This window comes from Phalacrocorax carbo, chromosome 2, assembly GCF_963921805.1.
Source record: "Phalacrocorax carbo chromosome 2, bPhaCar2.1, whole genome shotgun sequence".
In the NCBI taxonomy this organism is placed as follows: domain Eukaryota; kingdom Metazoa; phylum Chordata; class Aves; order Suliformes; family Phalacrocoracidae; genus Phalacrocorax; species Phalacrocorax carbo.
In genome coordinates, this window is record NC_087514.1 from 148,609,795 (window position 1) to 148,637,753 (window position 27,959).

The window sequence follows — 27,959 nt, forward strand, 5'->3', positions numbered from 1 at the left end:
GAAAACCTTAGATTTGGACAGAAACATACCGAGAAATATTTTTACACTTAACCATGGATGGCTTGGGTTTTTCTGATATTTCATGTATTCCAAAGAGATGCCACAGCATGTTGCATATTTCAGTCTGGACTTGTCTGGACTAATTAAGCTGCTCTTAGATGGGCTGCTGAGTTCTTTAGGGCAACAATTTCAAATGCAAGTTCCTCCAATTAAACATCTGAATAAGAGGTCTGGTGGTGTAAGTGCTGAGCACCTACAGCTTTTATTGCTTCTAATTAATATCTTTACTGTAAACAGAGCTTTCTTGAAGAACAGGCTTCAGTTTATCTAGGTGCTTACAGTTAGGAGCCAAAGTTTGAAAATATTGCTTCATGTCCGTCATTTATAACAAGAGTTTAATGAAAAACTTTCTCTGATGACTCTGGGGATCACCCTGCTGAAGTGAGCCATGGTCCTGTCCTGCAAAGGACGAGCAGGAGTCAGCAGCCTGCAAATGTCCTGTTCGGTGATTCACAGCTCTCAGGATTAAAAGACATTGGTTTTGGCAGCTTGCCACAGCAGGGAGCGTGCAGCTGGCCACTGACAGGAGCTACCAAGGCTTCTGGGAAAATGTGCAGATTTTTAGGATGATTTGAATATCATTCCAACCTAAAAACATGGCAGATAAATTCTGACACATCATTAGACATGTTTTTTCCGCTAAGCAAAAGAACCTGGGGTCAGCATCAGTGAATACAGAGTAGTAATAAAGATCCTGTCATAAGCAGAGAGGAGTTTTGCCTTAAGATAAATTCATAGAAATGAGTAAAATAACCACTAAGCATGGCGTTCTGATCCTGATGTAGTGATGGGCTCTGGTAATGTATGGCTGTGACTGAGCATTGCCAGGTTTTAATAAAGCACCTTCCTGTGGCCGCTGGTGCCATTGGCTGAGTTATCTTCCCCTCCTTCTCATTCACACTGGGAGGGAAGAGGAATGCTTTCTTTTACCTTACTTGGGAAAATTCATCTGGCTCTGTTTCCTCCCTTGCTCAGAGCGTGAAAAGATCTGCACCCGGGCTGTACCTCAAGTTCATGTACACTGAATTCATTGCTTTGCTTAATTACCACACTGTGGGCAGCCTGGGGAGGCTGTGTGATTTGTGCTCTGCTTGCTTTCCTCCTGCGGTGAAAATGGTGAACTCAGCCTTTCCTCTGGACTGCTGGCAGCAGGAGGAGGCCAGCAGCACTGCAGCTGAGGGGGAGCTTGGGCAGAACATGCCTCAAAGTCAGGGAGGCTGCAGGCAAGTGGGTTACCTTGGTTCAGTGCTAGGGACGGTGGGCAACCGTGGTTCAGGCACTGTGTCTGTCCTTATCAAGCAGGAAAGACTTCTCGCCATTCATACTATAGAAATTAACATTGCCACCAAATTGAGAGTGAGCAAGGGCTGGCTTTGTAACTCGTTGCCATTGATTCAACAGAAAACAGTGAAATATTTGTGTTCAAAATGCAGAAATGAAAGCCGGGGCATCTGCTAGCCCATGAGCAGGCATCAGGGAACGGTATAACTCCTACAGAATCTACATGGTGTTGAGTGGGCAGTTGCTCTCTTCAGCTCTTGAGAGCACGGATGCTGGTGTGCACCTTCTCCTGGCACAGTACCATTTCTAACTGATGGTGTCTGAAAGGAATGTGCCATAGATTTTTGCATCTCATAATGGTGAAATAATACACAGAGAAAAGCCAGTTTGTCATGAAAGATGGTTTTATGTTGCATTCAGCTGCTGAATCACGTCCCCACCCCCGGTTCCCCCAGTGAGAGAGACTGTCCAGATACATCTATTGCACAGATGTAATATGAACTTTAGTCTATATAGGCATGTATAATCATTTAACTTTTCTGAGAAGTGCTATGGAAAACATTGTTACAATAAATGCTTAAAAATAAGAACATGTGGGTAGTATTCACTTTCTCTCCAACAGCAATATGTCACTAATAGCATGTCCAGACAAGTAAGACCCTATAATTTTGATAATATGGGACCCCAAAGACTCTGTATCTTTGGAAAAAGCAGATCCTTCCTTCAGACGACCATAATTTAACAATTTGACACAAATGTGATGAAGAAGTATTATTGTTGTGGTAATAAGAACTCATGTGCTTTGACAGTGTTTCAGAGTTAATAAATTCATCATACATTAAACAGAGCCTGTTTATGTGCATATTCGCAGTCTGTCACATATCCAGCAGCCATCTTCAGCACAAGTCCCAGCACAAATTGTTTACTTGAAGGTCAAGAAAAGCAGGTTTCCATTTTTCTTTTAATTTGTCTTCTTTACTTGAGGTGTCAAGAAGACAATCAAATGGGGTATTTTTTTTTTTTTGCCTATGCGAAGTGCGTTCTTTAGAGGACATGATTGGAAGGAGTTATTTTACTAGCACTGTATTATTTTTTAATGTCTTTGTTTACCATTTGTACACTGCCAGGACTGCTAGCAACTTTGAAGATGTGTATGGTAAGTTTCTTCTCCTGAAGAGATAAGTTTCTATCAAGATAAAGGCTAAGGAAGTTCCTGGAAACGGGAAATAAAAAGTGTGAATTGATCAAGAGATGAAATTAAATCCTTCGTCAGGTCATGGGATTTTTTTCTTAGTTCTTTTTTGTCTATGAAACTGTGTGAAGCAAATTTGCAGGAGCGCTTTTTATAAAGGAAGAAAGGAGAAAAGGTTTCCGTTATATAGATTAGTATGGAAAATAACTGGAAATGTGAATGGAGGGATGTTATGACGAGCAGAGCTATAAAACCATGTAGAACAACAGGGTGAGAGGGTTAGTGGGGGCAAATGTGAGCAGAGAACCAGAGGCAGAAATATGCATGGCACTTGAACATCTCTGGCGCCCCGTGACTGCTCATTACATTGGCATCCCTGCAGTATTTCACTTTTCCTTATTCAGGTGCCTTCTGATTTCACTTTAATTATTGGAAATTTTATTGCATTTAAAGAGCGCTGCACTTTTTTGCAGGCAGGCATCTGTTTTTACAGACAGGCATCACTCATGAGGCATGATTAACCACAGTTTTAATTCTTTTAATTCTTGATTAAGACCCAAGCGTATTTGGAAGATACTAGATCTTCTGTAACTGCTACTTCTGTGTGTTACACTTAAATATATACCCTGAAAAGGTTACAGGGATCTATATCCTTGTAAATAAAAGAGCATATCATAAACAAAATGGTAATCTCAAAGCACTATGTAATTATATGTACGTTTTCACCAGAATTGTTCATCTTTATTTGGGCTTTTCCTTTCTGCTGAGTTTCTTACCCAGAACTAACATAGGTAAGACCCTTTTATCAGAGAAGTCTTCAAGGAGGTTCAGCTCTACTCAGCTGGCTGAAAAATCAAGCCTGTTGCACAAAAAACATGCAGGGGGATGTCTCCTAACATATAGCTGAGGGGGGAAGACCACGGCTGACTGAAGAAATTGTAACCTAATTAGTATTGGCACAGGGGAAAAGAGAGAGACCCGCTGCCTAGTTCTGAGCCCTCTTCTCTTTCCTGGCTTTTATCCCAGAGGTGTGGCTAGGGAAGTGCTGGTGTTTACTTGCTTTTGTGTGCCTGTGTGGAGTATCTGGTTACAAATGTCTTAACTTTGGATAGTGCTACTCCTTAGTGCGCACGGTTTGAGTTTTCTTCTCTGTTAGGTAGTATGGTTGTTGCCCTTTGCTAGCAGATATATTAAAAAGTCGGCCACCCAGGCACAGTGATGTCACTGGATTTACACAACATGCAGCTACAGCGCAGTCCTGACTCTAGTAGCAGCAGTCTACACCTTGACTCTAGTTGGGTTCTGATAGGTCCTGAAACATAGGCTATATGGTGAATATTTATTTTGTAAGTGCTTATACTGCATGCTAGTTCCTGAAAAGTACTTAAAGAGACACTTCCTGAAATATTATTTTAAGCTTTTGAATATTTTAAAAATAGGCTAGTGAACATTCTATGGAAAACATATATATGGTATGATTTATTAAGTATTTCTTTGCCATCTGTCTTATTTACCTTATTTGATGTTGTAATCAACACACTGAATAATTATTACAAGGGTTAGATAATGCGGAAGGTTTCTGTCCTGCTTTCTTCAACAGCCTTTACAAGTCCTTGTAGGTTATGGCTCCATAAATGTTGCTTGTCAGCTCCCCACTTCATGGGCTAGTTTTCCTAAGAAGTGCTGCCTAGGAATTCACTTGGTTATTAAGTAGCATCAAGCCTGGTGCTCATTGCCAATATTGAAAATGCTTTCCTATCAAATATGCACTCATATCTCTCAGTTACTTGAATAGCCACTGTTGTTGCTGTGTTTGAGGACTTTTTTATAACTTGTTTAAAATTCAGAATTACTCCTGAAATGCAATGTTTACACGAGTTGAGCATGGCAAATAACTTGAAGCCTTTCAAACTTTATGTCTGAGCAGAACTGGTGATGTGCCTCTGCGTTGCTGTGGAAGGCTCCGGTATGTCTCTTGGGGCTGCAGTATTTGGGCTGAGGAATCTGCCAAAAGGGGTCTTTTTTAGTCACAGTAATGCTGGCATTATCATCCAGGGAGATCTGAGATGCTGTATGTGAGGTCCTAAAGAATCGCCCCAGGGACAACCAAAGCAGCACAACATTGCTGAGGTTGGTTCCATCTGTGCACTGACAGGACACGCTGGGCAGCTGCGCAGCTGAAACTGTGTTGCCTCTGGTAATGAAGTATCCCCTTACTGCTTAGATATGCACCTGTTCATATGTGTCGATAAACTATATACATGCAATGCATGTCTCAAATGACATCTGGGGATTCAAATGAAAGAGAAACAAAAATAAGCAAAAGCAAAGCAAAATAAGCTTGATTCATATTACCAGAGTATTTTTTTTTCTTAAAGAAACAAAAGCAATCCCCTTCCCAACAAACTCTGAAGTTAAAGACATTTTGTAGGTTGATTCTGTTGCCTTGTTTGGTGGTTGGGTTTTTTTTGCATCTTGTTTTATTTTTAGTTATGGTCTTCTAGAAAGTGAGAATGATGTGCCTTCTACCTCCCTATTAATGGATACATAGAGATAAGTTTTTAATCACTTACAAAGCTGTAATGGCTTGGCTTGGTAGTACTGCTGTAATATGCCTATGGAAATAAAATACTTCAGCAGTGGTGGTTCTAAGCAATTTTGGAAAGTTGAATGAAGAAGTAGTGACTAATCAAATTCTTTCTCTGTGTTTGCAGGTCACTTGTCACCTCTGTAAATTTTCAGGCAAAAGACCCTGTATTTACAACCTGCAGACTAGTGCTGACCATGTCAGAAGCACTTCAAAGCATACTTTAGTTTGCTGAGAACAAATGTTGTTAGCTTTAAGTCCTGCAAATATTCAATGGTCTTGAACAATTTCACTGCGGGACATTGAATAATACCTAATATTTTAATATTAGCATTTCAAAAGTGAAAAGTTCTGGAGGATTTAGCTTTCTTGTGAGGTATTTCTAATTTATTGTAGTTTGTGAGCAACTGCACAACTTGGCAACAACAGGCCTCTATATCAGCTAATGAAAATCTACTAAGCTGAAGTTCTTCATACTTTCAAGGTCACATAAAGAAAATATTATATGATGCAAGCTATTGCTGAGAAAAGCTCACCTCATTTCACTTGAAAAACCGCTGAAGGAACCAGATGTCAGCAAGATAAGTCATCTTGACTTTCCAAAAAGAACCTAAATCTTTTCTGGATCTTGACATCTTCAAACCTAGAGTTGAAGTTGATTTTAATACAGAGGGTTTTTAATGTACTAGCATCTGACCTTAAATGATAGGGAAGAGGAAAGTGTGTATGTTTTATGGCATCTTGTGCCTGTGCTGATTATAGGCCTTCATAAATTTGTATTTACATACTGGTTTTGGGACAGAGTAAGCTTGCTTTGCTTTGAATTTCTGCTTGTACAGTGTCTGTTCTAGTTTGTTGTGACATTGAGTTTGCTTGAGAGACTGAAAAATTATTCTTCCAAAGTAATAGTAACATGTGGGTTGAGGGAGTTTCACCAAACAGTATTGAGTATACTTCTCAAAGGAACCCGTCTTTGTAGAAAGCACTTACAATGTCACTTATAGTTAGCAAAAAATGTTCAGAACATTGTATTGAGTGAGTTTTTGTTAGGCAGCTCTTACAATGAAGGGTCAGAAGAAGTGCATAAATGAAACCATCTCCCTCCCCTCTTGAGAGAGTTGGCTTTTTCCAGATACTGTGTTTAGCAAGTTACTAGTATGATTGCCCAGTAAAAATCATACTTAATTTGGTCAGTTAATGAAGACATTTCTGATTTATGCTGATGCAACAAAAAGCAAAACAATTGTTTGTGATTTCAGCTAGAAATGTTGGATGGCTATTTTGGCCTTGCTGCACGACCTGTACCTTTCATAGCACTGCAGAATATACTGAGGTTGATAGCTCACAGCTACATCTTACTTACAACTACAGCTTACAATTACATCTAGTAATTCTTTTCAGAGAATTTTCTTAGTAGACTTGTCAACATAAGTGTGTGTGTGTATGTACATGCCTATACTATAGCGGTTGTTTGAGCAGCAAGGAATGGCATTACTATACATCTCCTCAGGGCCTTGTTAGCAATAAAATTTGCAACGTGGATGTACAGCCATAAAAACCGTAGCAGAATACCCAAGGACACTGTTTTCTAAATAATCTACACAGAAGTGACCTTCAACATACCAGTACTTGAAGAAGTTTGGACTTCTTCCGTCTTCTCTCTGTTTTTCCCCCCCCGTTCCCGTTTCAGTAGACCAATAATGAAATGCTCTGTTTTGCAGACGAGAAGCCCAAAACCGTCCCAGAGCCCACAGCCCAATTTGGGTGACCAGGCAGAACACCTCTCTGAAGCATCTGCGGATTCCTTAGAGGCCATGTCCGAGGGCGATTCTCCAACCCCCTTTTCAAGGGGCAGCCGCACGCGGGCAAGCCTTCCTGTAGTGCGGTCAGCAAACCAAACAAAGGAAAGATCACTGGGTAAGACCCCGCTTCCATCCTTCTCCTCCCTGCTTTTAGCCTGTGTTTTCCCTTTGTGCATTTATAATAGTTTGTGAATAGTTTGGGGTTAAAAAAGTAAAGACTTTGGTAGTGCAGTGTTTTTATTGTCAGGTTGTTCTTTGGAAATGAGCTCAGTATGGGGTACTGGGTAACTTGAGCGAATGGTGAAATTATTTTCATAAGATCTGAAAGTGTGCTGGGAACATGGTAAATAAGGAGGAGGATGCAGACCTTGACATGAAACGCTGATGAATGGTTAAAACCCAAAATTGCAAATACTTTTTGCCAAGCCTGCACACTATGTGGCAGTGAACTTAGTACAAGACTGCACCCTCATTTTCAGACAGGTGACACAGGGGTTTTACTTTATCATCTCTTCAAAGGCAGAGCTGGTTGGAAGAAACCTAGAGATATTATTGCCTGACAGATCCAGCTCTTAGTAAAAAGGCTTGCTATTTGCGTGGCAGTAGCTTTCCAGGCAGAGGATTTGAATGGATATGCTGACAGAGATGCCCTTTACTTTGAGGCAGTGCCCTTCCATCTGCATGCTGACATGGGTGATATGTTAGTGCAGGTGAACGACGCTGCTTCCTCATTCTTCCCATATCTCAGGGTTGAATTAAGCCCAGCTGTGAACCAGACCTCCTTTTATAAGAGTAGATTTTTGTCCCAGAGACTCTGTTCTCAGCTGATGGATAGTACAAGTAAAGGCTGTTTTTTTGAGGGAGGACACCAGAGGGCAGTTAAACTGCTGTGAGAAGGCAGCATTAACTCGCATGCGGATTGCTGAGGAAGGCAGGTTTTCGCTCAGAGGTAATAAGCTGAAATGCTGCTTTCCAGTAGACTCATCTCCCAGCACACAGAGTGACATAAACTGAAAGCTGGGCTGTAAATCGTACCATACCAAAGCCTGCCACAGTGCTTTACTTGTTCCTCAACAATCTAAGACAGTTTCTGGCAAGGGTATTATGATATCTGACAAACACAACCAATGAGAAGAAAACAGGGCTGGAAGGGGTCCCTGCCAGCCCCAGAGCTGGCAAGTGCAGAGCTGTGGGGCTGGGGACAAGGAGCCAATCCCTGCCCATGCCAATTCATGGAGTGGCACTGCTGTCCTCCTGAAGCCCGTTGGGCCACCAATATGTCAGGCTCTTTTGGGAGAAATTTTGAAGACTCCAACCTGGACAAGACTTTTTGGGTAAGAGCAAGTGTGTAGCACATGTATGTTTACTATACATGCAGAGGATTCATCTCTGCCTATATGTCACTGCTGGCTAGGGCATCCTCAGAATGTCTTGCTTCACCCTGAGATTTTCTGGAAAATGTGTATTTGCTTCAATGTGATGTCAAGTGGATTGGGCCTTTGCAGGTCCCTGGGGGACTCTCAGTCCAGCTTCACCGTGTGGGTTTCAGCTGGCATTCAGTGATTACCCCAGGACGCGTAGGGTATGTCAGCTGTGAACTCCTGCTTTGGTTGTGAGCTGAGAATTGATAAACAGCTTTCAGGAAGCTTTTTGCTGGCATCAAACGAGGTGGCCTGCTATGCGCCAGTGCTTTGTGCAGTGCTTTCTCCCCCAAAAGCTGAGCTAGAAACAGCTTTCTCATTGTCAGTGTGCACATCTGAAAAGAATACAACAGCCCTGTTTCTGGAAAAGGCTTAAGTGCTCGTCACTATGAATAAACCTAGTAGATTATAGGACTGTACTGGATTAGACCAAGAACCTGCCTGGCTCTGTATTTTGTCCCTGAGAGGCACCATAGGCAACTAGTCCAGACAAGAGCAAGAACAAGGTAAGTATGTGTATGTATGAACCTTCCCCCAAGTACTCTCCCAGCCTCAAGCTATATTTAGCTTAGGGATTTCTTGGTTAAGCTTTCTGCCTGTACAATAACCCTCAAGAGATGTCTCCTCCAGGTATTTGTTCAGTCTCCCTTTGAACCCATGTAAATTTTTCATGTCCGCAACAGTGCAGCTGTGACTTTGGCAGTGAGTTTTCTTGGTTTACTGCCCAACCATCACTTTTCTGTTGCTTTGTTTTGTATTTGCCTATCTGCTTTAAGTTAATGTTGTGCTCCCTTATCCTTGTGTTAGAAGTGACAGCAAACATCAGATTGCTATCTGTTCCCCCTGGGCCATCTCTCATTTTGTAGGCCTGTCATCTCCCTCAGGTCATCTCTTCTCCAGACTGAGAACTGCTGCTGTAATCACTTGTTCCTCACCCAGAAACTATCCCAGACATTTGTTTATCGTTGTTGCCCTTCTTTGCACTTGACAGTATCTTTGCTGGGATGAGAGGTCCAGAGCTGCAGAAGTGCACTATTAAGGAGTCCACTCTTAAACCCTTTTTTTAGCATCTGTTGCATATACTGAAATGTGTTGTCCAGGGCCTAATGGAGGATGGTCACATGAAGATGTACCATTTTATTCAATGGCCAGGATTTCAGACCTTGCAAGGCACTCTATCTTAGCTTGTCTTTCACATACTAGAGACAAGACCCTGGCTTATCCCAGTGTGAGCAGGCAAAATGCAGTGGGAGGCGGGGAAGGAAGCAATGTAATATGAAGCATCTGAGTTGAGAACTTTTAGATTTGAAACTGGAGCAAAATAAGCCTTTTTCCCACTTGCATTGCAGGAGATGTCACAGCTATGTGTGTGGCTTAAGGGATCATCATACTAGTCAAATAGGAGGTAATATATTGACACCACCCACAGCCTGTCATTTTCAGGTTGTTCCAGCAACTATTAATAGCAAATTGTTTTAAAAGATAGTCTAAAAATGATTCTAAAATAGTTCAGTTGTAGATTATTATTCTTCAATGCATTTCCTTTACGACGATGTCCTTTTCAGTCTTTTCTGCCAGTGTGTTCTAACACCACCATAAGCAATGTTCTGAAATTTTAATTTTGAGACTCTTTGCAGAGTGTGGCCTTTTAGGATTGTTTTTCCTTCCAGTAGTACAAGGGGAGTGTTTATTTTTAAAAAACAGGACACAGTTTATCAGTTCAATTTTAAAAGCATAATGAAAATATTTCTGTTCACATGATTTTAAACAAGCTATGTATAATCACCTCCTCTTCCATCTTTATTAATTTTTAAATTTAATCTAATTTAAACACAAATTATGTTTTGATCCTTGGCCAACATAATTTCAGTGAGGAAAATGACCAACTTTGGGAATTTTTATTAATTTTACATTTAATATCTCAATGCTGTTGTTTTAAAAACCAGATGTTTTTGTTTTGAAATTCTAATTTTTCTATAGGTTCCTATTTTATTAACTACATATAAGCCAGTTTGTTTTTAAATTGTGGTCTGAATTAACATGGAGCTTGAGAAGCAATAACGGTAATGCATTTTGGCTACCTCAACATCATGGTTTTGTCAGTCAGAACTAATCTAATAGAACATGGTATTCTGACACGTGAGGCTATCGCATGCCATGTGGAGCTGACCCAGAAAACAGTATTCCAATTGTGGGGCCATTTAAAATTTCAGCCACAGCTTTCAAAATTAAGGTCTATCTTGGCTAAGGTGTCCATCAGAAATCGGCACTTGCCTCATCAATCTGCAGCCTGGAGACAAAGCAAGATATTAAAATAAATTAATTCACTGTGCAAGAGAAAATTAAATGTATTTTTAAATATCTATTTGAAAGCTGGGAGTTTTTCCAGTGTGATAACTGTGGGAAAAAGTTATCTAGCAAAACTGTCAGAGCGAGAATCAACTGAAACCTGGAAAGTCCTCAAAAGCTTTCAACAAACTTCACTTGCAATTTGCCTGCAGGGAGCAGAACCTGACAGGTGCCCAGCGAGGTTATGCCAGCAGCCAGCCCGTGCCCGCGCTGCAGCTCACTGCTGTCGCTGCTCCGGTACCTCCGCAACAAAATAAAGGCTGACAAATATTTTCACTTGTAGTCTCCCTTGTGGCACATCTGTACAGATGATGGGCCTGATCCTTTGTAAGTGCAGGCACCAGCATTCTCTGTGGTGACCGAGTGGTCGGGGCAGTTGATGCGGTCGGTTGCAGCCCCGAAGGGCGGGGTGTGATTACATCCTCCCGTTGCAGTAACAGCAGTAGGTGCTCCCACAGGGTCGGGCTGTACATGCAGGGCTGGATTAAGGAGGAATATGGTATTAGGAGGGATTTCCATAAATGCACAAAGGTTTGGGTTTTAGAAGTCACTGAGAAGGATGAAGCTTTATGGCTTGTGGGCTGCAGGTGCCTTCTTTGGGTGTCCCAGCCAGGGCACCCAGCTGCTCTGGTCCAGATGAACAGGAAGCAGAGGATGACTGGACTCCTCGCTGGCAAACCTGTGCCTAAAATTAGGTGGCATTGAAAGGCCTCTGCAGAAGTTCTGCCAAGATTTACATTTTGCTTGCCTTCAGAGGGATTACTCACAGGAGTTAAGTTATACAACTGCTTAAGGATTGGCACAGGGACAATCTTTAAAAAATCATGAAATATTCTGAATATTATTTGTTAGCTCCCAACCCCAAGTTTTAGCAGCTGCAGATTTTAGTGTCTGATTAGTTAGTTTGCTGCCACCTTCTATGGAAATTCTGTTACTGATTATAACAGTAACACCTGGATCTTTTGTAGCATTTCTTGCCGGTATTTCTCAAAGCCTGTTAAAACGAGTGTCACGGTCATAGTTACAATTTTATACATATGAAGACTTTTGCAGAGAGAGGGATTGTGACTTGGTTGCTGTCACCCGACAGTAGAAATAACTCTCTGTACATATGTATGCAATGCACTGTAAGACTTACACAGGAAAATGTAAATGCTAAAGGTAGACTTATATATTATATTGGTGGTAATTAATTGTTATTTACTATTTATGAGCTAAAGATTAACATAAGGATGGTAAATCAGGCAGAAGATGTGCGAACGGCCATAGATTTTGTAAGAGAAGTCTGTGATGTTTTAGCAGTGACACTGCCCTCTCGGAGTCCTTAGGGCATGATTCAAGCCTAATGAAGTCAGCAGGATCTTCAGTTTAATTCATGGGAGAGGAACTCCCTGGGAACCGCATTTCAAGTTAAGGCTGAGTATAGCTTTAATCTATTCAGTCATCCTAAAGAAATTTTCCCTATCTTGTCTTTTTACAGTGTATGCAAAGCAGCCAACATGCAAAAAAGTCATGTAAATGTTTGCTGCCGTGGTCAGGTACATTAACATGGGCTGTCAGCTCTATAGGAGAAACAGCGTGAAACAACTAGTCCCGTTCACTGAATTGAAACACAGACCCTGAGAAATTAAAATATTCTAAGGTAACAGTAGTTTTCCTGGTCAACTTTTCTAGGCTTTATCTTCATATTTCTTCAAATTCTAGCTGAAGTGTTTGGACTTAAAAAGAAAATAAAATACAAACCACAGCACCTCTTACCTGAAATATTTTGTGTCAAAAGAGCAAGATAAACATTCATATCAACATATCATAGGGCTGGGAGTTTTTTCTGTTTCGTTTATTGTCCTTACATGATTTGTGAAAGACAGCTATATGGAAGAGTGAAATATGGGCCTTCCCAGGCTAGCACTCATGCACTCAATTACTGTTTACTTAACCCATTCTTCCTCCTATGAGCGAATGTCTTGTGTGTATCTGAAAAAAAAAAAACCCTTCCAAGAAGCAAGATATTATTTAGTACATACTGTTTCAACAGAAGCACATTCTGTCTGCCACTAAAAACCTGTCAAGCAGTATATTTTAGATGCTGTGTCACACTGGAGCTGTATTTGACTCCATTGCAACAGGCTGTATCAGCATAGGCTCAATGGGTTCATTGCAGTGCTACTGGAGTAGATATGCAGTATGCTGAATAAAACCATTAGTTATGCAAGTCTGTATCTGTCACTGCTATATCTGTTAAATGTTTTTTGAATGCAATCTTTATTATTTATTTGTAGCACAATACTACTAAAGGACCCTGACTAAAAATGGGACCTCACCGTATTGGGTAATATACATAGTGAGAAAATACTGCTATTGCAGGACCAGAATGAAAAGTGGTAAAGATAATGGGAGAGGTAGAGTAATTAGGATGCAAACTGATCAACTGAATAAAGCTATGTCGAGGTGGCAGTAGCTTTTCTCTTTACTCCAAATCATGCCTGCACAGAAGGTGCAACGTCTTTGTCCTGCTCTACCACCACTTCTTATTCTGATTTAGCAGCAGCAATTTGGGCTTTCAGCATTCAATGTCTGCTGGAAGAGGGATTTGGCAGCTGCAATAGCTTGTACAGGCCAAACTACCCTTCAGAGGAAGAGTAGGAGGCCAGATGGAGCTGTCCCATGGGTCGTATCTGGGACAGGAGCTATCACTTGGACAAATTTGATCTAATTTTCCTGTTAGGTAAAATTTGTAAGTCTACCTCTAATGTAGTAAGTCACACAAACACCAGACCCTTCCATCTGCACAAGGGTGTGCAAAGAAAAGTGTATTGCAATTCCATGCATCACAAGGCACGCAAGATTTTGGCCAAGCAGAGAAGCACACTACTAGCCTGTCCCTCAGCACAGTGCATTTAGGATTTGATGCCAGTGCTGACAGCAAGTCCCTGAATGAGGACAGTTCTTGCATTTAGTCATTGCTCATGATACTGTTTATATGTTTAGGTAGTGATTCTAATGCATAGTTACTATACTGGGCCTGAGTTCAAGTTTCTGTTCTCAGAGGGAAATATTGTAATCTCTGTGGTATCTTGTAAGTCTGTCTCTTGTTTTTGTTCTCATTCTCTCTCTCTCTTTTGCAGTTTTGGCTATAGAGTAGCCCAATTTAAACAGGATAAGAGGATAATCACTGCATCAGAGCCTTTTTGATAGGCTGCTGATGAGGGTACTCTCTTGGGATATTAGGGGCAATGGTCTGAGCAGGGCTGATGGGAGCCCTGCTGGATAAATTTTTAACTACTCAACTGTTTCATAAAAAGCAAGCACTTGGTACCATTGCTTCTACCCAATTACCTTCCATGATAAATAGACCAGCTGTGGGATGTAGGCAGAGCAGTGGATATTGTTTATCTTGGCTTTAACAAGGTCTTTCACATGCCTTTCATAGCATCCTTGTAGCCACACGGGAGATATGGGTGGCCTTCAAGGGCTTTATGCTTTACAGTCTAACTGGAAGCTGGTTTTCAGTGGTCTTTCTCAGGGGTAGGCTCTGAGGCCAGTACTTTTTAACATCAACAACCTGGCTTTTGGGATGGAATGAACCATCAGCAGGGTCAAGTCTGGCACTAAGTTTGGGAGGGCTTTTAATATACTGAAGGGTCAGCCAGCCACTCACTGCGACCCTAGTGAGCCAGAGGAATGGGCTAGCAGGAACTTCATGAAGCTCTGCAGAGGCAAATGAAGTCTTGCAGCAGGGACAGAATAGCCCTGTGCAACAACATAGGCAGGGACAGAGTGGCTTGGGAGCAGCTTTGCAGAAAGGACTTAGGGTCTGACAACAAGAAGGTTGAGGAAAGTGATTATTCCCTTCTTCGCAGTATTTGTGAAGCTGTACATGGAGTATTATGACCAGTTTTCATTCCCCTGGTACAAAAGAGACGACAAACTGGAGAGAACTCAGCAAATGACCTCTTGGTGTTCTCCTTAACCATGCTAACTAGCTCACAGGTCCAAGATCCTGTTTAACGTAGGCCTTAACGACTTAAAAAGTCAAGCTGCTTGTTAGAGCCCGTGTAGGTGGATTTCTGGTGTGATGCTGTAGCCAGCTGTGCTCTTATGTGCTGATGGCTCAACCCCTAAACGTGCTAGTAACAGTAGTGAACTCTTTAGAAATGAAATAACTTTAGAAGTGTTGAAGATAATTCCTACCAGAAAATTTGGTAGATGCAGCAAAACTACCAAGTCATGTATGGCCTACATGACTGTCATACTCCATGACTATGGAGTCCTAAAATGGTAACACTCTGCCCTTCAACACATCAGTTCTTCATGGGTTAGTACTAAAAATCAGGGTTTATAAAAATAGTCACCACTCAAGTAATGTGTGTTTGATACAGCTGATTTTTATAGGAAGGAAATGCAATTGAGTAGGATTAATCTCTCTCCCTCTGTGTTTATTCAAGAGGAATAACATGTATTCCAAGAAATTTAATTGCTGTTTTCTTGTCTTTTTTACTATTGGCCCTTTAAAAGTTGCTAACAAAAATGCCCGTGTAAAATACTTGCTTACAGTGTCCATAAATGCTTGACATGCCTACGTAGTCTTTGGCAGACACATCCTCTGAAGTTGTGCTAGCCAGCTTACTACCTTTGCCTGGGAGCCAGCTGACCATGGCTTACTGGCTTCTTCAGAGGTCAGGAGCTCAGCTTCTGGTGGGCAAAAGCAGTGCAGCTGCAAGACCCTGCATAGGCATGTCCTGTGCCTGTTTGTGTGTAGTCCTCTGATATTACTATGCTAAATTGCTGAATGTGAACTGGAGTAAATGCAGCATGGCAGTCTATGGGACCCCTGAAAAATAGCTCTGGTACACATGAGATTTCTAGTTCATCTCACTGAGTGTTCAGTTGTCTTTTTTTTATATTTTGTCATTAAGTATTATATGATTTTTGTGTTCTTCCAAGTTTACTGGCATTGTTCTGGCAGTTAGGGATATGAAAAAGTCATGTTGTTGGTCAGTTGGGCTATTCTGGCAAGAGCAAAGGTATAGATGCAGTTATTGTCCAAAAGTCATCTGCCAGAACATTGTTTTCCACCTGGGGAACTGGGTTAAACTGAAATATTCCCTCAGACTCTCTAGATGAAAGAAGTAACTGTCTACACTTGATGGAATCACTGACAAATGTATGCGGACAAATTGTCTTTTGGCAATAGGCTATTTCACAGGTTTTATCTGCAGTCAGATATGAAAAATACCAGTTTTTCTTTAGCTAACAAAAGTTGTCCATTTTCTTTTTGGTTTTTGCTTTTTCTTCTTAGCCAGCTAAATATATAGTTGTAGAGAAATAATGTAGAGAAATAAAGATTTTTACTTCTCATAAGCCTTTAGTAGAAATTTTATGTGACTACTGAATTTTCCATATGTTTTTTCATTAGGTAGCAGATCTACTGCAGAATTACAGCTTTCACAGTAAATAGCAGAAAAGGCTGAAATAGCAGTAAGAAATAGAACTGGACTAAATTAAACAGTTCCTGTTTTTATTGAAATTGTTATCAAATTACTTATTACCTTGAGCAAAACTCTTCAGGCTGGAAGAAAATTATATAAAATAAGTAATTGTTTTTGAAGATGTACTTTTTGATTCTCTTAGTACTTGAAGAGAGCTAAGGATATTTATGGACATTTTCTGAATGTGGAGGACAGATTATCAGCAGGGAGTAGCTAATGGAAACTAGTATGAGAGCTTCAGGCTAGAAATACCACAAGGATCATGGCGGTGACCTCAGAGTAGTTGAAAATGTGTGTGGTGAAATAGGAGAGACGAGTCTTGAGGCTGTGGAAAATAAGAAATGCATATTGAAGAATTTCTTCCACACTGCAAGAGTTGTTACTGTAATAAACATCTCTCTGCCTGACTTTTGCTGAATTTGGTGATAAGGACACCAACTCTGTTATCTCTGTTTACCTGAGAGCTGGGAGTGGGGAGAGGAGAAAAATATGGGCCTATGCCACCCTTACAGTCTTATATATTACAATTTTGTAAAATAAAACCCAAAGAAAATTGGAATGATCTTGGCGTTTTGGTAAAAAAAAGATTGTAAACTGGATTTTGAGGAAATGCTTGGCCGTTTTTATTGTGATCCCCTCTGGATTGTCCTGAAGTGTCCCAACAAAAATAGCTATCACCAAGATTTTAAAAGTTATCCTTCATTTTTAAAACTGACTTAAGTCTCAACTAATGATTCAACATAAATACGAGGGAGAAACAAGCGAGCATTTTCTCACTTTTGCTTGTTGGCATTGCTGCTGACTTCAGTGTCAGGTAAAGTGCAGACAAAACTGGTTACTCAATGGACTCATGGTGGAAGACCGAGCTAAACCAGCATGAAAAGACAAAGACTGTCCATCACCTCAAAAAGCTATGATTAACTGATGGTTGGGTAAAGACTGAAATAAATCTAATGACAACTTTACCAACCTCTAACTCAACATTGTGGTATTTATTTTACTTTACAAAACATAGCTCAGCTTGATTTCTGACAGTTCTCACTGCTTTTCCTCACCATGTACTCCATATTTCTTCACCTTAAGGTACAGCTTTCCTCGCTAGTTTATCTAATTTTCTATTCCTTATATATCCTGTAATAATTCCTAGTATACTACCATACCGTTTTTGATGTTATTATTCACCCAACAAGATCTGGAGGCCTCCTGTACTTACTTCCCCCCGTTTTAGTTATACCTAACTTTTCACCTTCGATTTAAAGACATTCCATGCACCCAGTGCATCCAGGTTTTGATTGCTGTAGTCCAACCAGCTTCACTAATTACTTGAAATTTTCAAATTGGACACAAAGTTTCCAGAGGGTACATAGGGTCAGAAGAGAGCAGCAGTGCCTTGTTCACACCAGTGATTTCTGGTTCTGTGGGAAGGTTTCAATACTATAGCACCCAAGCACCCAACATCAGCCAAATACAGACAGTATCTGTTAATACTTCACTTCGGACAGGAGCCTATGGATTAAGGTGTTGCTAAATGTCAGTAAGATTTTTTTTTAGCGCAGTAATTTGAAAGATGTCTTGACTAGACAGAGTGTCCTGTAGCTTCACAGGAAGGAAATTAATGAATTCCAATTTAAGCTTTGACTGTATTTTATTTCATTACACTCAGGGGTTATTTAACGCTCTGCCTCAGTTTTCTCTTCTTCATTATGAGAAGAGAATTATGAGAGGATTATGTGAGTACTAGTGTTTTTCCATTTACAAGTCATTGTGTGAGAGAATTAACTGATATTTGTAAAGGCCACAGAAGATGACTCAGTCATAAGTTTGTTAACTTATTCTTGATATATCAGGCATTTAACTTTTCTTTACTATTGTGTGTTTCTTGTTTTTCTCTCTTAAATAACCAGTTTGTAAGGATAATTCCTGTTCTGTAAATGAAAGCAAGTTGTGATTAAAGCTCTTCTAAGCATCTAAGCTGCCCAGCACTGAGATCATCGTTAGCAGTATAACCATGATAACATGGTGCTTAGTCAGGGTTAGGTCAGCACCATGTATTAGATGGAGGTGCTGAGAGATGTGAGTTGGGTGGTGTTATGCTGCATGCATAACATTAGCTTTTGCCATAAATTACACCTTTACCAGTTTTAACTAAGGAGTTATGATCTTATCGGTATGGGTACAGTGCTGAGTCATTTTGGTTATGCAGCTCCTTACTGTAAAGCCAGCCTGGACCCCATGAGTTCAGATATGGTTCACCATTACACCATGTGGGCATGTCTGCAGCTGCCAAGTGGGCTTTACAGCCAAGTGGCAGTATCTGAGCCAAGCACCTTGCCATGCATCATGTGTTTGTGTGAGCTGCAGATGCTGCACAGGCAGTCCTTGAAGCTGTACTAGCTGGACTAAAGGTGCAGGGTGGCTGCTCCGAGCACCCTTTGAACCCAGCACAGATGGGTCCTGCTTGTGCAGGAGACACAGCACGTTTCATTGCACTGTGTTTTGTTTCATGTAGACCAGCCCTGAGAGAAATGACAAAATATTTTGCAAGTCCTTCTGTCACTGACCCTTGGTAAAAGGGGAGCAGAAAGTCTTTTGTTTTTGAAAGAGCTCTGTATGCAGGGAAGGAAAGGGTGGTCATGTGGTATGTTCGCATGATCATCATCAAATCTGGGTTTTACACTTGTAAACCTTTCTTTGAACATGTCCTTTCACCTCTTGGGTGTTTAATTTCCCCTACTATAAAACATACCTTTCTGTTGACAGGAGTGTTGTGAAGCAATTTGTAAAAAGATTTAAGTTTCTTAGGCCTGGCTTACACATAAATGTTTTCTGCTATGGCCTGTGCTTAATGCTGTGGCCTGTTGCCCGTAGGGTGAAGAATGATCAGAAGTTCCAGAGATATTTCTGAAATGAAGTTATACCAGCATGACAAAGGGGAAAGCTCAACATCACAGTTTGCCTTGTAGCGGTAGGAAAGCCCAGGGCTGGGAGTATCTAGGAGCACTGAGAAGCAGTAGCCACAGTGTTGTCTGACTTGGACTTTCATAGGAGTTGCATGGTGTAGTTTCCTTGTTCACACTGATCTTCATACTTGTCTTCCGACAGTAGCAGGGCATTTCGCAGTCATGTTTTGTGTTTTAAAAAGCATGGCACTATTGTCATGTTTCAGGTGAATCCATTGTAACAGAAGCATAAGTGCCAGCGGGACTTCAGGGTACATGGAGTCATTAAAATACATTGTGTTTAACAAGTGGTGTGTTAAAATACGTTGTGTTAACAAGTACCTTGTGGTTTACCAACACCTTCCACTGCAGAGCAGACTTGGTGTGCTTGAGATTTTCCATTATCCTTCTTAAGGTAAACTTCTGATTTATCTAACTGAAGAACAGTAAAAATAGGCTTCTCAGCAAAGTGCCATACTGGAGCAAGCGTATTTATCAAGGCACAACCATATCACTGTTCTATGCTCTGTTCCAATAGTGTGTTGAAAAGGAAAATGTTGTATGTGGTTTATGAGTAAGGAGTGAGAGTTGATTTTTCTCTACTCATTCTGGGCTGTGTTCCCCATGGACTTTGAAGCCCAGGTCAATTCTGTGGACTTAAGAATATGTAACTTGCTTTTATATTTTGCTTGTAGGTGTTTTGTATCTTCAGTATGGAGATGAAACAAAGCAGCTGAGGATGCCGAATGAAATCACAAGCACAGACACAATTCGTGCCCTTTTTGTAAGTGCCTTCCCCCAGCAGCTGACGATGAAAATGCTGGAATCGCCGAGTGTGGCCATTTACATAAAGGATGAGAGCAGAAACATATACTATGAATTGTGTGATGTGAGGTAAGTAAACACGGAATTATAGCTGTTGGGTTTCAGGGTTTGTTTTGGGTTTTTTTTCTTTTAGTGCACTTACAGAATAAAAAGGAGTAAAGTTGATAAGTATCTGACAGATAGCCTGACACATAAAGGCATGTTCAGTGGTATCTGAGTAATATGGGAGGTTTGGTCTGACACTGCCTTCAGCTGTAGGTACCACATCTGTTGCACAAGCCATTGATAAATGGCGTACCTTGTTCAAATATTCATATAATACATGCAGATTCACATATTTAGTATTTTATTGAATTTTAACTGAGACATACGTATTTAAAATATGGAACACAAAACAACATTTACAGAAAAACTGGGTTTTTCTTCGCTGGCAGAGCAAAGCCTGATACTTGTGAGCTTGAAGTTACAGATATGAATGTCACTGATGTCCTCACAACAGTGCCAATTAGTCATCATCTATCACTGCTGAAGATCTGTGGCACCGGTGGCTACTGCTGCAGCAGTCCCACCACCTTTCTATTTTATGTCAGGTTGCAGCGATTGATGCAGTCGCTTTCCTTCACTAATTCAGAGCTTGGTCAATAAATGATCTGACTAACATTTGGGTACGTCTTTCTATCCTTTAGTTTGTGGGAGTGCAGCTGCTTAATGAACTCTGTTCCTTCAGTCCTGATGTGTGTCCAGAGGGACCAGATTCTCAGGGTCCCTAGAAAGTCCCAAATCATGTAGCAACAAAGCTCTCAGGCACACCTCAGACATGCTACACTTTGTAAAACTGTGCAAGGAAATATGGTGGGCATTTATGCTGTCCTTTTCATAAGAAGTAATGTGATAGAAAGAATGGACAGAGGAGTGTAAGAAGATGAAGGAGAAAGCAGAAAAGGTGTTTACTCTCTCCCAGTCTACCAGTAGCGCAGGAAATTGATGTGAAAGGAAGAGAAGTGTACTGTCTGCCTTGTTTCTTCTGGAGATCCTGTGGCTCAGGTACTTCTCCATATAATGTTGTAGTCAAAAGAGCAAGTTGGAGCTTTTCTAGCCTTGCCACTTCCAATTCCCCCATTCCTATTCTTAGTCTTTGAGCAGCACCACACTCCATTTTCTCTCCTGTGTCTTGCTCTCCTCAGGCTGTCTATCCAGTATCTTGTCATTAGCCAACCTCTTGGATTTCAATTTCTGTTTTTTTTTTTTTCCTTGCTTTGCAGACTCCCACACCCCAGTTTGGCCACTGTAATGCCTATGTTAAGACCCATCTGATTTTTTGCATCATCATTCACCATGTGCTCAAGTTTCTTATACATCAAACAGCCTATTCACAAGATTGGATCAACTGATTAAATCAAGATATGGGTTACTACATCTCTGTTGCCAAGCACATTATTACCAACCATCATCTGGCCCATCAGCTCTTTGTCTCTCACTTTATCCCTCCATCTTCCCTTGAGTTTCAGACTAACAGTTTATGACTTCATCTCCTCCCTTCCCCCGAGAATATGGTTGTTGATTATCTCAATACCACTCCACCTTTTTTTCCCTTGCTCCTATTGCAGGCGTCACTCTGCCAACCTCAGGCCTGGCTCAATCCCAACATCTGCTTCCTCTGTTCCTATGCCTGTATTGTAGAGCATTTCTAGAGGAAATCCCACGGCCCAGCTGTTTTTCTCCATAGCAAAATTCCCTCCTTCAGTTCTGCCACCCTTCTCACTAAGGAAACCTCCACAATTCCAGCTTAATGGAGTCCAAAGCATGTACTACCAGCTGTGTTTTCGTCGCTTTTGAATACTTTCCACAACAATTTCTCCATTTTTGTTCCTTCATAAGATCTTGCCAGTGTCTCCCCTCAGAGAACAGATAATGAAGTATCATTGTTCTTTCCTTTGCTTGCCATGTCTTCCTTCAATTCTCTCTTCTTCTTTGTCTTAAATGCAGGTATTTCAGTCAACTCTTTAAGCTCTCCACCTACCTCGGAGGCTGTCGCATGTTCCTCTGTGCCTTGCACCTCTTGCTCTGTCTTTTTATTAATTTACTACTTTCTTAAAATGCCTACGTTTACATTGCTAGCATGCTTCTGTGCCTCCCCACAAAACTGTCCCTGAACACAACATACATTCCCACTTCCCACCCCATCAACTTGCTCAGTCTTGCACTGAGCAGTGACTACAACTGTGAAGCTGGAGTTTTACTCTTCTAATTCTGTCCTAGACCCATTTCCAAGCTGTCTGGGGCTTTATTCTTCTAATTCCAACTTGTCTTTTATTCCCTACTGTTCTATTGCAACTGTCAAAGTCAACAAATGGCCAGCTTTTGTGAACACCCTTTTTCTCTCAGATCTCTCGTGCTTTCAATGTTTTCTTCTTGCAACTTTGATCTCCCTTTGTTTCAGTGGCTGTTCTTTCCTGATTTCTTCCTGTCTTTTTCCTCTCCTTTCAGGTATCATTTGAGGAGTCCTTTTCTTAAACATTGATTTTCCCTTGGTTTTTTTCAGGGCTTTGTCCTCCTGCCTTTTCCTTGTCTGTACCTGTCTCTATCATCTTATCCCTGTGGATTAGTTGAATTATCATAAATACCTGGGTGACTCCCATTTATTTTTCTGTTTCTCCCTTAGGATGGGGTTCATCTGACCAAATGGAGATTCTTACATCCACATTTTGAGCTGGTTGTGATTAATCCTATAAAATTGTCTGATAAATTACACATGCCAGACAACCTAGCTGTTGTTGTCTTCCCTGTGAATGTCTGTAGTTGGATGACATGAATCCTAGCTCTTCTGTCCCAACTAAAATCCCAATCTTCTCTTTTAATATAGCCTCATGGAGCATTAGTTTCAGCCTAGCTTATGTTCTCCTTCATTAGGCCATCCTTCCCCTTTTCTTTCTTTTATTTTTTTTTTTTAAATCACTGGGGACAAAGCACTATCTTCTACTTAAGCCCATAACCTGGACCTTTTTTTAAAGTGTTTCAGGTCTCTGCATCCAGTGTGGATTTCCGATTTTTTCTGCATAACATCCCTATGATGCAGCCTTTCCTTTCCCACCATGTAGCAAAAAAACACTCAGGTAACTAATCAGCTTTTTAACAGCAACTGCTGTAATGGTCTTTTCTCAGCAGTTGACACAGGTAATCTTGTTTGCTCTTAACCATTCAAATGAAGCAACAAAGATCATTCTTCTATTTTGACAAGCAGACTGTTTCTCATGCATTTTTTTCATTTGTCCTCTGGCTGTATCTTATCCATCTCATTAAATATAAACTACTTGTCTTCATTACAAGGGCTCCTCCAAGCCCACTTCAATGCTACTTTTCATTTCTTGTTCAGTACCGAGTACCATCTGCTTCCACTTGGTGAATAATGTCAACTTTCATTCTACATGTCTTTAATTTTCGAACAAGTGCCTTCACGCTCTCTCTCAGGCAGCTCTCTAACGCGCTTGGAAGGCATCCTCCACAGACATCTGCAAAGCCACTGTGTTGGTCTTCCAGTCCCACCTTCCTGCTCTCTCTGTTGCACTGCCTACTCAAAGCATGCCCGTGAGCCCAGGATCTGTTTATTGCTCCTCCGGCTGGAGACACTATGGCCTTCTCATTTCTTTTTGTTCCCATATGTCTCTGCAGCTGTCCTGTTGTCTTTTGTGTCTTCTATTCACCTTGTAAGATGGTGAAGAAGTTGTATTCCTGGGGTGTTTTTACAGCACACATGGATCAATGAGGCCTTTGAACATGCCAAGGGCATCTGGGAGCTACAGTAATGCAAATAATAGTAATAATAAAAGTACAGTAATATATACCTGTTATCAGTAATGTTTATCTTAGAATAGCAACATGAGGTGAAATAGAATTAACTTCAGAGATCAAATGCCTAGTATTTTGGTGCTTTGCCTTGCAGCAATGTTTTACTTTAAAGTGTCATGTTTCTACAAGAAATATTTACAGAGAATGCTTTTAAAACAAACTCCAGTTAGTTGAGGTGCCATCTCATAGCCATCAGACAGAAAAGACAGCAGATAGAATTTATTTAAATGAATAATATACTGTTTCTTGAACTGAAGATGAGAGAGCTTGCTTCATATCGAAAAGAACATATTTTGAAGTCTGAGGCAGAAAATGGTAACTGAGACTCCCAGTGCAAGTCTCAAAGCGAAAGGGTCACATTTGCAAGATGGAAAACAGTTTATGTTACCATAAATAATTGAAGAACTTGAACTTGCCACAAGGTAGCTATTTTCCTATGCAGTCTACAAGTAAACACTCATAAATACTAAACTTTTCATCAGCCCTGAAGTTCTTAAACAGAAGGCACTGATCTCTCAAGCTGTGGGGTTTCTTTAATAACTACTTGACATCTACAACAGCAGCACAAGTTCTGACTAGCTACCCATTCAAAGGAATCACTGATTGTAATATGACATTGTAAGAAAGAAATTGGACCTGCCCAAGAATCCTTTCCTTCATTTTTAAATGATAATCCCAGTGATTAAGATCAGTTCACTAGACTTGTAGCTGCACCTGGAGGAAAGGAATTCAGTCACATGTGTAAGTAAATTCTCTAGAGATCACTACTGGGAAATGAAAGGAATCGCAGCTTTGAAAGGATGTAACTGAGTGTAGATTGGAGACTTTACTGCTGATTAAATGTGAGCAAGAAATCAGCAGAACTCAGCGCAAATGTCTAAGCCATAAAATTATTGACAGGTAGGTTTTGAAACAAAATAGAAAATTAACGTGACCTAACCTTTTCCTAAATGTAGTAGTTTAAAAGTGGACTAATGAATGACAAAGTGTTGGGTCCTTATTAAACACAAATATTCTCTTTGGGCTTTCTGTCTCAACCATTTCTGTGGGAGCTTTCATCAAAACTTTAGCTTGTTTATTTGTTTTTGTAGTTTCTATTTTTTCCCTTAAAAACCAATCTTTATTATAGATAACGTTTAGAGGAAGGATTTACCTGCTACTGAATTTTTAGCTTTTCTGGATTATTTTTTCAGGTTTGTGAACAAGCTGATAATTAGAATCGCCTCAAGAATAATTGCAGTTAGAAAGACTGCTTTTCTTTTGATATTCTTGCTTCTTAGAATAGCAAAAATTCATGTGGGCTGAGTACACAATAAAACATGTAAATATTAACTAAATCCTTTTGAGCGCCGTGTAAATGTTGAAGCTCTATTGTCTTCAAAGTGTTTTCACTCTATGGCAGGATCTTGAAAGAAACTTAACACTATCTAATTTTTATGGGTGTGGAGTTATAGCAAAAGAATGATACTTCCCATGGGAAAGAGAATCAAAGTAGGCTTTTGTTTGCTTGTGTGTGTCTAATTTATGGCATTCAGGTTTTTCTTATAGGTCAGCAGCAGACCTACTATGTTTGTCTGTTACCTGAAACTTTTGGGCAACAAAGTAAATACAACTACTTTCATCTGTTATCATTGCTGATTCTTTTGATTCCAGGAATATTCAAGACCGATCTTTCCTTAAAGTTTACAACAAAGATCCTGCACATGCATTTAATCACACTTCCAGAGCTGTAAATGGAGATATAAGGGTAAGTACTAATGCTGCATTTATACTCCTCTTTCTTCCGGCTTTTATGTTAAATGTTTAAATTCTTAACTGTAATATGTACACAACAATTCATAAAATTGAGGGTTTATATATCACACATATACATACTGTAATGTTTCTTTGCTTTGCTTTTTCCAATTACTTGACCTGAGCATTAACTGGTTTTTTTGTGTGTTCTAGTCTGCTAGCGTTAAAGCATGTGAAACAAAGCACAGCCTTTAATTACTTATTTTGGGACACAGACAGTGCTCAGAGTCCATACAACTTCTTATTTCATGTTTCCAAACCCTTTACAGTGAAGTACAGCATTGCATTAGGTCACTCCAGCAAGGCTTCAGCATGGACTGGTTTGCAGTAGCTGAGCAGATGTACCTAGCTTGAATTCTATTGAAACACGACCATTTCAAATAAGAAATCCTGATAAATACCTATTGTGGTGTAATTGGGTTAGTCTTTTTCAAAAATTTCCTACCTGTACTGAACAAGGACTGAAGTATTTGCATTTTCAAGTGAACATTTTGTATTGAGAAACTACAGCAAAGGCATTTGAAAGGTATTTGATTTCTCTCTGTTACTGTGTCTATCTTTTGTTGGCCTGTAATCTCCCACATCGATGCTGAGAGGGCAGGAGGAGATTTGGCTGTGCTGCACCTCTTCCACCGTGTTACCACCAGCTAATGTTGCAGCAGAGGGTGGCGGTGGTGAGCTTACACAACCTTATCTCCTTCCCACCCATCCTAGGTCTGTCCCCAGGAAACGGTACAACCCAATGAGTTCAATGGGGCCAGAAGCGAATGCCAGTACCGTACTACCTGCTTTGTGGCTTTTATGTGCTCCAAAGCTGATTGAACTGCACAGAAAATTTCCTGTGATTTGCTTAATTGTACATTTGCTTCTTGGTTTCATTATCAATTCTGAGCATGTCACACTGCTTTATTATTAATATTTCATGTAAATACTTCTGCTGTTTCAACAGTTTAGAGCCTCATTATTTTAGAAAGATTGCAATAGTTTATTTACAGGCACTATTCTCAGCCACCTCTCATTTATGTACTTCAGTTATAAAATGGTTCTTTTAATAGGTCAGAAATCTAATTACTTGATTATTCACACTGCTGCACACACAACATGAGAGAGCAAATTGATGTGCTTCAAAGGGCCAGTGTGAGAGTTTTTAGTGTCTTCTTTAAGGTCCTGAAATTCTTCAGTTCTAGTTATATTCCTGTATCAGTAACTGGATGTATCCGATACATCTCATTCCTATTCAAAGGCATGACATACTATCATTGTGCATTATGACATTAACTCGTAACAATTTCACCATCGCTTTACAAAGTTTGTGCCATGTGCAGTGGAAGCTGAATGTATCTACTGTGGCTTTATTTCTGTGCTCTAGACCTGTTTTCAGATATGGTTAACTACTGTTTCTCCTCCATATATTCAAAAGTAAAGACTACTTCTTTTGCCCTCTTCCAGGCATTTACTGCTTAACAGAGTTGTTTTGAACACAGGTGTTGCTTCTGTGCAAAAACTGTGATAATATAATAATCCAAATACTGTGTTGTACAACAGATATGCACACTTTATACCTCTTGAGTATGTCTTAGTTATGTCTCTTGACCATAACTCAGAAATTATGGCAACACAGTGATGACCTTTGCAGAAGTGGTGGTTTCATGGTAGAGTATTGTATTTTGCTTGCTGAAATGCCAAAGATGCCATTTTGAAATTCTGTGCATCCAACAAAACAGCTTACTTTCTCATTTGGCTTTTCCTTTGCATTGGCAAATTTCTTGTCTTGCTGGTCTGAGAAGTAAAGTCAGAGCCAGGATGTTCATAGGGTCTTTGTGGAGAAACGTGCAAAAAGTCTTCCCTTTGATCTGTGTGAACTTCTGCACTTCAAAGTTATGAGCATGGAAACAAGTGATTTCTTGAGCTCCGGAAATAATAAAACCTGTTTGTCTAAGGGTGTGCATTTGTCTAAGGATGAGTGTTGTGCAGTAACACTCAGATCCTAACTGAGGCTTTTCTCAAAGTAGAGGGATTCAATAATGCTTTCTCTGATCCTCATCCTCCAGAGTCTAAAAAGCTGGAGCACACACTGCAACTTTTCCTCTATTCAGCATAAGTACTGCAGGATCTTCTTGCAAATCTCTAATTTGGCAAAATTTGTAGGGTCATAGCGGTCTAATGGTCTCTACCCTTCAGTTAAATCTGGTTGAACTTTGCCTGCAGATTCACAGGTTATTAGGTCAGGGGAGACAACCACCGATAAGCAGATGGATTGTCTATCCCTCTTTCCTTAGCAAACCAGATTAAAGGGGGTGGAAATGCGTGAGGAGTAAGTGAGAAACATGTACACTTTCTGTACAGGTATTGCACGGTACCAAAAAGATTGTGG

General features: G+C 40.4%; 1 protein-coding gene across 12 annotated transcripts in view; it reads left to right on the plus strand.

Moving 5' to 3' along the window:
• The window catches only part of KIAA1217 (KIAA1217 ortholog), a 370,897-nt gene that overhangs the window by 268,061 nt on the left and 74,877 nt on the right, over nt 1–27,959 (plus strand). For all 12 annotated transcript variants that reach the window (XR_010371767.1, XR_010371766.1, XM_064444796.1 and 9 more), the window contains 3 exons: nt 6,842–7,037; nt 19,816–20,014; nt 25,445–25,538. Coding sequence is in view for 10 of the 12 variants with exons in the window: in XM_064444796.1 (XP_064300866.1) it covers nt 6,842–7,037; nt 19,816–20,014; nt 25,445–25,538 (489 nt within the window). In the remaining 2 variants the exon portion in view is untranslated. The remainder of the gene's footprint in view (nt 1–6,841; nt 7,038–19,815; nt 20,015–25,444; nt 25,539–27,959) is intronic.